Source organism: Notamacropus eugenii, chromosome 2, assembly GCF_028372415.1.
Source record: "Notamacropus eugenii isolate mMacEug1 chromosome 2, mMacEug1.pri_v2, whole genome shotgun sequence".
Taxonomy (NCBI): Eukaryota; Metazoa; Chordata; class Mammalia; order Diprotodontia; family Macropodidae; genus Notamacropus; species Notamacropus eugenii.
The window spans coordinates 32,325,086-32,335,772 of NC_092873.1; the positions used below are offsets into that span (position 1 = coordinate 32,325,086).

The 10,687-nt window shown below is 36.6% G+C and overlaps 1 protein-coding gene across 1 annotated transcript; it reads left to right on the forward strand.

Moving 5' to 3' along the window:
* Positions 1-1,458: 1,458 nt before the first annotated feature.
* On the forward strand, positions 1,459-2,415 carry LOC140523442 (olfactory receptor 5M5). Its single transcript, XM_072638308.1, has one exon. It carries the CDS (start codon positions 1,459-1,461, stop codon positions 2,413-2,415), a length of 957 nt encoding a protein of 318 aa, XP_072494409.1.
* Positions 2,416-10,687: the final 8,272 nt, after the last annotated feature.

A 10,687-nucleotide genomic window follows, 5' to 3' on the forward strand; every position in this document is an offset into this window, starting at 1 on the left:
CTTTTGAATGGTTACAAATCACTTTTAGGAGGTTTTTCATTGATCTAGGAAGCATGCAACCAACACAAAAAGAGCTGAATACAGAAAGTTCTAATGTACTATCTATATGAATTCTTCCTTCAAATTAGATTTTGTGCTGGGTCTCTTCTATTTCAGTAGCATACATCACCCTGTATGCTCCCTGGGATGATTAAAGTCAGAGGGACATGGAAGGAGGTTGTTTTGTTGTTATATCTGTCATTTAGAAATTTATTGTTTTGTATGAATGGGTGATAACTTCCTGGAGAAGAATTTAAAGACAGTAGTTTGTTCCTTCAAATATTTTTTTTTTTCATTTTCAAGAAGCATTAAGCAGGGTGGAAGCTTCTATTCTCTACAAGTTTCTGTCAGTTTTAAAATGATAACAATTTGGTATACTTTAGAATATTTCTTGCATAATGTAACAATACGTAATCATGCAAAAAGTAAGGTTCCCAATAGTGGGGTCCATAAAATTCGTTGTCTAAAATGGTTAATTTACTGAAAACTAGAAAAACACCAAGGATACAAAGAATGTAAAATTCCTTGGATTTTATCTATGGGGGTAGGTGGATTGATGGAGTGTATCAGCCAGTGAAAGATCAATTTTCTTAAAATGTCTGTTGACAGCCAGTGAAGTCTGGATAGATATGTATTGCGGATATTTAGGGTAAGATTGATATTTTGTGAAGGAATTAGATGAAATCTGCATTAATAGGAATCTATGAAACACCGTTATATTTGAATTTCCAATGAATGTTGGCCCCAAACCACATACGCTTTGATTCCACATGCTGAATAATCAATAGTTTAGGCCTTTATATTTCTCGAGCAATAATTTCCTGTTACCAGAATTTTGAAAAAGTGAGTTCCTAGGGTGAAAAAAGATAGCATTAGGTTGATAGTAAAGAAAAAGGAATTCATATACACCTTCTGGTCCAACAACAAATCCTTCTGTGTCCTTAGGTGAGTCATTTAACCTATTCTTGGCCTCAGTTTCCTTATTTATAAAATAAAGGGATGCGTCTTGATGATCCATAAGAGTCTCTGAGGAGCTTATATTATGTGTTTCTATAAACCTGTGTGTGTGGACGCACACACAGGCAAGCGTGTGTGTGTGTGTGTGTGTGTGTGTGTGTGTGAGAGAGAGAGAGAGAGAGAGAGAGAGAGAGAGAGAGAGAGAGAGAGAAAGAGAGAGAGAGAGAGAGACAGAGACAGAGACAGAGAGACAGAGAGACAGAGAGACAGAGACAGAGAGACAGAGACAGAGAGACAGAGAGAGAGAGAATGTATGAATGCATGTGTATGTATGTGTGAGAGACAGAGACAAAGACAGAGACAGAGAAAGAGGTGGGAAGGATAAAAGAAAGGAAAGAGAGACAATTGGAGATTTGTTTTTCATTCTTCTCCATTATTTCTTTTATTTCATCTAAGTGGAAAATGCCCATCCCTAAAGAAATGAAGAGAGGGAATTACACACTGGTGACTGAATTTATTCTTTTGGGATTAATCGATCGTCCAGAGCTACAGTCAATCCTTTTTGTGCTATTTTTAATAATTTACCTCATCACTGTAGGAGGGAATCTTGTAATGATGGTGTTGATAAAGATAGATGCCCGCCTCCACACTCCCATGTACTTCTTTCTTGCTAGTTTATCCTGCCTAGACCTATGCTATTCTACCAATGTCACCCCCAAGATGTTAGCAAACTTCCTATCAGAGAAGAAAACGATTTCATACCCAGCGTGTTTGGTTCAGTGTTATTTCTTCATTGCCATGGTGATTACTGAATATTATATGCTAGCAGCTATGGCCTATGACCGGTACATGGCCATCTGTAATCCCCTGCTCTATAGCAGCAAGATGTCAAAAGCTGTCTGTATCCGTCTGATTGCTGGTCCATACATCTATGGGTTTCTTAGTGGTCTGATGGAAACCATGTGGACATATCGCTTGACTTTCTGTGGCTCCAACATAATCAACCACTTTTATTGTGCTGACCCACCCCTCATACGACTCTCATGCTCTGACACATTCATCAAAGAAACATCCATGTTTGTGGTTGCAGGATTTAATCTCTCCAACTCTCTCCTCATCATTCTTATCTCCTACATCTTAATTCTCATTGCCATCCTGCGAATGCGTTCAGCAAAAGGTAGGCGCAAAGCTTTCTCTACCTGTGGGTCTCATCTGGTGTCAGTGACTGTATTTTATGGAACCCTATTTTGCATGTACGTTAGACCACCCACTGACAAATCAGTGGAACAGTCGAAGATTATAGCTGTTTTCTATACCTTTGTAAGCCCCATGTTGAATCCCATCATTTACAGCCTAAGAAACAAGGATGTGAAAGAAGCATTTCGTAAATTGGCCAGAAAAAATGCCCTGTCTAAATAACATAGGTTACTTGTATTCTCTGAAGGATCTATGATCTCATCAATGACAGTCTTCCAATCTCCCCATTGGTACATATTGCAACCCATCTAATCCTCCTCTGTCATTTCTTTAATGACTTTTCCTAAATAATACAAAGATCCTCCTTCCAATGGGCTGATGATCTTCGTTGGATTTTTTTGATATTAGACTGATATCATTACATTACATAGACTATCTATCTATCTATCTATCTATCTATCTATCTATCTATCTATCATCTATCTATCTATCTATCTATCTATCTATCTATCTATCTATCTATCTATCTATCTATCTATCCATTTATCTATCTATCACCTTGTTACAGGGCTGGATCTTCTCCTTTACCAGCCATGTGTCCTTGACCCAAGAAATAGACTTAAAATAAAAACAATGTGTTATTTTTTACAAAACAAATAAAGTAAATACTTATGAGAATTTGATTTGTCTTTGACGTGGTTCATGTTCAGTATGAGTCCTTTCTTCTTCTACCCCCCTCCCTCCCCACAAGGAGAGAAAGAGACAGAGAGAAGGAGGGAGGGAGGGAGGGAAAGAGAGAGAGAGAGAAAGAGAGAGAGAGAGAGAGAGAGAGAGAGAGAGAGAGAGAGAGAGAGAGAGAGAGAGAGAGAGAGAGAGAAGAGAGAAGAGAGAGAGAGGTTTTGGCTATTTTTTTACATGTCTGCAGCAAGGCAGGAGGGAATAATATTTATTTGTTTCTGGTGACACCTGAGATTTTATGAGACTGCTGGAAACAAGATAATTTCCAGTCTTAGAGAGCTACTTCTGTCACTGAAAGCTTGTGACTTGCTCAGCATCACCTAGCCAACTTGTTCTCCTAGTGAATTGAAAGGTTGAGTCTTCCTGAGCCTAAGGAGTGTTCCTCTTCTCTCTAGTCTCATGGAATAATTGAGAAATAACCATTTCCCGTCAAATGACACACACACTCTCAAAATCAAGAGGAGAAATGGGGAAACTACATTTGCACTATGTTTCTGTTTATATTAACAGCATTGAACAGAGGTGAATATAATGCTAGATTCTACTTCCTGAAATGTCGCATTTAAGAAATTGCAATTGGCAGTATATCTATTGCATTTTAATGAGGGATTTTGTTCTGATATAATAATAATAACTGATGGGCCTCACAGGGCCTGGACCTGTAATTTCACGGATCCACACTGTCTCTGCAAGTTAAAATCTGGGAGCAGTAGTGTTAGCTAAAAAAGACCAGAGTCACTAACCTGTACATAAGGATCCCTGCGGCTGTAATATTAACTTAGAAAACCATATATTAACATTATCTATATTCTTTTAATTTTAATTTACCTTGTAAAATATTTCCAAATTATGTTTTTATTTATTTTGATAGCTCTGAGATGATTAGTGGCTTGCCCTTGGTCACACCTTCAGTCTATGTCAGAGAGAGAGATCTTACTTCTACTGAGGTCTTACAGAACACAAAGCTCCCTATGCCACACTGCTTGGCATATAAGAACATGCATGTTTTCATATAGATGTATCCATATTTGTAATTGCAAGCTTTATATTCTTCAACTCTCTCCTCATCCTCCTTATAATCTTTACTTTTCTTCCCATCATCAATCTGTAATTGTAGTCAGTATCTGCAAAGGGTTCTCTATATGTAGGTCCAATTGCCTAGCGATGTGTTTTGGAGAACTTAATTTTGTATATATGTTGGATCTCTATTAATAAGTCAGTGGAGCAATCTAAATTATTGGTATCTTTTATACCTTTGTGAGACTCATGTTGAACACAATTAATTAAACACAATAACAGGAAGAAGGTCATGAGAGAATACTTCCGAACTGATTAGAAAAATGCTAATTAAATAAAATATGATACCTATAGCGCTATCTATTTCTCTATCTATATCTTTCTGTACCTATATATTCAAATATTCGCATATATACAAGTAAATATGGGCAGCTATGTGATACAATGGATAGAATGTGGGGCCTGGAGTCAGGAAGATTCATCTTCCTGAGTTCAAATCCAGCTTCAAATACTTACTAGTTTTGTGACGCTGAGCAAGTCACTTAATGTTCTTTGCCTCAGTTTTCTCTTTTGTAAAATGAGCTGGAAAAGGAAATAGCAAACCACTCCAGTGTCTGCCAAGATAATCTCGAATGGAATCATTAAAGTCAGAAATGATTGAAGTGACAGAACAACATGAATATCTATGTGTGTATACGTGTCTAAGTGTACACACTTATATAGTACTTAAGCCTGGGAAATATTTTATACGAATTACTTTCAATTTATCCTCACAACAATCCTTCAGGTTACATTCAGGCATCATTTCCATTTTCCACATGAACAGCTTGAAATTAGATGGGGATCCAGATATCTTAACTAACCTGAGCAGCATCAGATACATTTTTCATCTTCAACCAATGGAAAACCAGACTTCATCTACTTGCCCCATTCCCTTCAATGTGAGTAAGACAGAGCTAGCATATGTATAAACAAATGCCATGAATCTTTGAAGTACCCACATTCTTATCTATTTCTCGCTATTAGGAGAAATTATTCTCAGGAGAAAACTGTGGTTTTTGTTTTGTTTTGTTTTTTACTCACCACACTCATTGGAATGAGGTCAATAGCGCTGTCTTAATGATCATTGCATCATAGATCTAGAGAGCTGAAGGAAACCTAAGAGCCCATCTAATTGAATCCTCTCATTTTACAGTTGAGGAACCTGAGGCCATTAGCAGTCCTGGCTTATTCAAAGTAATTTACCTAGAAAGTACCAGAAATATGCTTTGACCCAGTGATCTTCCGAGTTTGGCTGGTAAGGCAATATGGTATAACTGTCACTTTGTTTGCTAGGGCTATGACTCAAGATTGAATTAGATTCAACAAATATCTGAGAATTGTGCCAAGTCCTGTCTTAGGCAGTGTGTATACAATGATGAAAGTGAAATATATCCTAGAGTGGAAAATGGCACCTACACAGCTAAATCGATACAAGATCATTATCAGAGCTGGACGATCAGGAAAGACCTGTTATCAGAATGTGAATATCTCCGTTCTCCCCCCCAAAAAAGTTCTCTTCATTTATTTCTATAGAAAATAGAGCTCAGATGGCAAGATCCAGTATAAAATGCACTGTGTTTCTACAGAAACTGGCCAATCATCCTGAGCTAAAAGATATATTCTTTATGGTGTTTCCGGGAAATTACACATTCCCTTTAGTGGAGAATTTTGGGATGAATGTACAGATTAATATTTAATGCCTTCTTACCTGGGCCTACTTTCTCAACAGTAACTTGGAAATTGAGGACCTATACCGCTCCTCAAATGCAACCTCCAAGATTTTGGTGAATTTTACCTGAAACTATCTCTATCACCTTTGCAGTTTGCTTCCTAAAAGGATATACTTAGATCACTCTGCTTCTTGCTCAGCATTATATCTTTTTTTTTTCTTCCTTTTTTTTAAATTTTGTAATGTTTAACAATCACTGCCATACAATTGTGATTTTATCCCCCCCACATACCCCCCACTCCCCCCTCCCTCCCCACGACTGCATACAATTCTGTATAGATTCTACATATACTTTCCTATTGAGTATATTTTCACTATAGTCATGCTATGTAGTCAGACTAAGATAAATGAAAGAAATCGTATAACAAATCAGAACATGATACACAAACACATACACATACACAAACATGATCTGCTACAATATGTGAGTGACTTCCATATTTCTCTCTCTGAGTGTGGCAGGCATTTTGCCTTGAGATTCTCCATTGGGATTTTTTTTTTTTTTGGTAAGAAGTTCTTGTGTTATTACAAAAATCTAAGTCTACCAGAAAAAACTCTCACACACTGTGGTTGTTGCTGTGCATAAAGTTCTCCTGGTTCTGCTCCTTTCACTCAGCATCAGGTCATATAAGTCCTTCCAGGCCTCTCTGAAGTCTTCTTGTTCCTCATTTCTTATGGCACAATAGTACTCCATTACATTCATATACCATAATTTATTCAGCCATTCCCCAATTGATGGACATCCCCTTGACTTCCAGTTTTTGGCAACTACATAGAGTGCTGCTATAAATATTTTTGTACATGTGGGACCCTTTCCCATTTTTATGATCTCTTGGGGATATAGTCCTAGTAGCGCTATTGCTGGGTCAAAGGGTATGCACATTTTTGTAGCCCTTTGGGCATAGTTCCAAATTGCTCTCCAGAATGGTTGGATGCGCTCGCAGCTCCACCAACAATGAATTAGTGTTCCAACTTTCCCACATCCTCTCCAGCATTTATCATTTTCTTGTTCTGTCATGTTTGCCAATCTTATAGGTGTGGTACCTCAGAGTTGTTTTGATTTGCATCTCTCTAACCAATAGTGATTTAGAGCATTTTTTCATATGATTATAGATAGCCTTAACCTCTTCCTCTGAAAATTGCCTGTTCATATTCTTTGACCATTTATCAATTGGGGAATGACTTGTATGATTATACATTTGGATCAGTTCTCTATATATTCTAGAAATGAGGCCTTTATCCCCAAGCTTAGCTGTAAAAATTCTTTCCCAATTTACTACATCCCTCCGGATTTTGGTTGCATTGGGTTTGGTTGTGCAAAAACTTCTCAGTTTAATGTAATCAAAGTTATCCATTTTGCATTTCATAATGCATTCTATCTCTCCTTTAGTAAAGAATTCTTCCCTTCTCCATAGATCTGATAAATACACTATTCCTTGCTTCTCCAGTTTATTCATGGTATAAATCTTTATACCTAAATCATGTACCCATTTGGACTTTATTCTTGTGTACGGTGTCAGGTATGGGTCTATGCCTAATTTCCGCCACACTGTTATCCAGTTTTCCCAGCAATTTTTGTCAAACAATGAGTTCTTATCCCAGAAGCTGGGGTCCTTGGGTTTATCAAACAGAAGGTTGCTATATTCCTTGCCTACTGCATCTTGAGTGCCAAGTCTATTCCACTTGTCTACCTCTCTGTTTCTTAGCCAATACCAAGTGGTTTTGATAATTGCTGCTTTATAGTACAGTTTGAGGTCTGGTAGCACTAGGCCACCTTCCCAAGCATTTTTTTCATTAGTCCCTTTGATATTCCGGACCTTTTGTTTTTCCAAATGAATTTTGATATTATTTTGTCCAGCTCTAGAAAGTAATTGTCTGATAGTTTAATTGGTATAGCACTAAATTAGTATATTAATTTGGGTAGAATTGTCATTTTTATTATATTAGCACGGCCTATCCATGAGCAACTAATGTTTTTCCACTTACTTAAATCTGACTTTATTTGTGCAAAAAGTGTCTTGTAATTGTGTTCATATAATCCCTGGGTTTGTTTTGGCAGGTAGACTCCTAAGTATTTTATACTGTCTACCCTAACTTTAAATGGGATTTCTCTTTCTATCTCTTGCTGTTGGACTTTGTTGCTAATATATAGGAATGCAGAAGATTTGTGTGGGTTTATTTTGTACCCTGCAACTTTGCCAAAGTTGTTTATTAATTCAAGTAATTTTTTACTTGAATCTCTGGGATTCTCTAGGTAAATCATCATATCATCTGCAAAGAGTGATAACTTAGTTTCTTCTTTGGCTATTTTAATTCCTTAGATATCTTTATCTTGTCTAATTGCTACAGCTAACATTTCTAGTACCATATTAAATAATAGTGGTGATAATGGACAACCTTGTTTCACCCCTGATCTTATTGGGAATGCATCTAGCTTATCCCCATTGCATATAATGCTTGCTGAAGGTTTTAGATAGATACTGCTTATTATTTTATGGAAAGTTCCCTTTATTCCTACATTCTCCAATGTTTTTAGTAGGAATGGATGTTGTATTTTGTCAAAAGCTTTTTTTGCATCTATTGAGATAATCGTGTGGTTTTTGTTAGCTTTGTTGTTGATGTGATCGATAATGCTAATAGTTTTCCTAATATTGAACCAGCCCTGTAGTCCTGGTATGAATCCTACCTGATCATAATGTATTAATCTCGTGATAAGATGCTGTATTCGTTTTGCTAGAATCTTATTTAAAATTTTTGCATCTATATTCATTAGGGAAATTGGTCTATAATTTTTTTTCTCTGTTTTGTCTCTTCCTGGTTTGGGTATCAAAACCATATTTGTATCATAGAAAGAATTTGGGAGGACTCCTTCTTCCCCAATTTTCAAGAATAGTGTATGTAGTATTGGAATTAACTGTTCTTTAAATGTTTGATAGAATTCACTTGTGAATCCATCTGGCCCTGGAGATTTTTTCCTACGGAGTTCATTGATGGCTTGTTCAATTTCTTTTTCTGAGATGGGGTTGTTTAAGTATTCAACTTCCTCTTCTGTTAATCTGGGCAATTTGTATTTTTTAAAATATTCATCCATCTCGTTTAGATTATCGAATTTGTGGGCATAAAGTTGGGCAAAGTACTTTCTAATTATTGTTTTAATTTCCTCCTCATTGGAGGTGAGTTCACCCCTTTCATTTTTAATATTACTAATTTGGTTTTCTTTTTTTTTTAATCAGATTGACCAAAGGTTTATCAATTTTATTAGTTTTTTCATAAAACCAACTATTGGTTTTATTTATTAATTCAATAGTTTTCTTAATTTCAATTTTATTAATCTCTCCTTTGGTTTTCAGTATTTCTAATTTGGTATTTACTTGGGGATTTTCAATTTGTTCTTTTTCTAGCTTTTTCAACTGCAAGCCTAAGTCATTGATCTCCTCTTTCTCTATTTTATTTATGTAAGCATTCAAAGATATAAAACTTCCCCTAATAACTGCTTTTGCAGTATCCCATAAGTTTTGGTATGTTGTCTCACTATTGTCATTCTCTTGAATGAAATTGTTGATTGTTTCTATGATTTCTTCTTTAACCCAACCCTTCTTTAGAATTAGATTATTTAGTTTCCAATTGATTTTTGGTTTCTCTTTCCATGGCCTTTTATTACATGTAATTTTTAATGCATTATGATCTGAAAAGGATGCATTGATTATCTCTACCTTTCTGCACTGGATTGTGAGATTTTTATGTCCTAGTACATGGTCAATTTTTGTAAATGTTCCATGTACCGCTGAGAAAAAAGTATATTCCTTTCTATTCCCATTTAATTTTCTCCAAAGATCTATCATATCTACCTTATCCAGAGTTTTATTTACCTCCTTAACCTCTTTCTTGTTTATTTTGAGGTTGGATTTATCGAGCTCAGAGAGGGGGAGGTTGAGGTCCCCCACTAGTATAGTTTTGCTATCAATTTCTTCCTTCAACTCCCCCAACCTCTCCTCTAAGAATCTGGATGCTATACCACTTGGAGCATACATGTTTAGTAATGATATTGCTTCATTGTCTATGGTGCCTTTAGCAGGATATAGTTTCCATCCCTATCCCTTTTGATTAGATCTATTTCTGCTTTTGCTTTGTCTGAGATTAGGATTGCTACTCCTGCCTTTCTTACATGAGCTGAAGCACAATATATTCTGCTCCATCCTTTGACCTTTATCCTATGTGTATCCCCCCGTTTCAAATGTGTTTCTTGTAAACAGCATATTGTTGGATTATGGCTTTTAATCCATTCTGCTATCCATCTCCGTTTTATGGGAGAGTTCATTCCATTCACATTCACAGTTATGATTACAATCTGTGTATTTCCCTCCAACCTCTTTCCCACCATTTGTGCTTTTAGCTCTCCCGTCTCCCTTCCCCTCCTCAGTAGTATTCACTTTTCTCCCCCTCCTCCTGCAGCCTTCCCCTCCTTCTTTTAGCCCCCCTCCCTTTTAGTCCCCTTTACTCTTATTGCTTCTTTCCTCCCTTTTAGCCACCCTCCCCTTTCTTCCCCCTTCCCCTCCTACTACCTATAGAGCTAGTTAGGCTTATCTACTTAAGATTATTGTTCCCTCCTTTGAACAAATCAGATGAGAGTACCTCTCAAACAATGCTCATCTCCCTCCCCTCCTTCCCTCTACTATAGTTTTGTACTTCTTCCTGTGATATAATTTGCCATTTTCTGCTTCCCCCTTTCCACACCTCCTATTATATTCCCTTCTCATACTTAAATCATATTTTTGACATGACATCATTTACTTTATGCCTGTTCCCTCTACATATATTCCTTTTATCATAATAGCTGCACAGTTCTCAAGATTAACAGGTATCATCTTCCCTTATAGGGAGGTAAACAGTTTGCCCTAATTGAGTAGCAAGTTTTTTTTTTTGTTTTTTCCCCTCTGTTTACCTTTTTATGATTCTCTGGAGACCTGC

Bases quoted from the DNA above. Each gene is read 5' to 3' on its own strand.
- LOC140523442 (XM_072638308.1), top strand. From the start codon at position 1,459: ATGCCCATCCCTAAAGAAATGAAGAGAGGGAATTACACACTGGTGACT.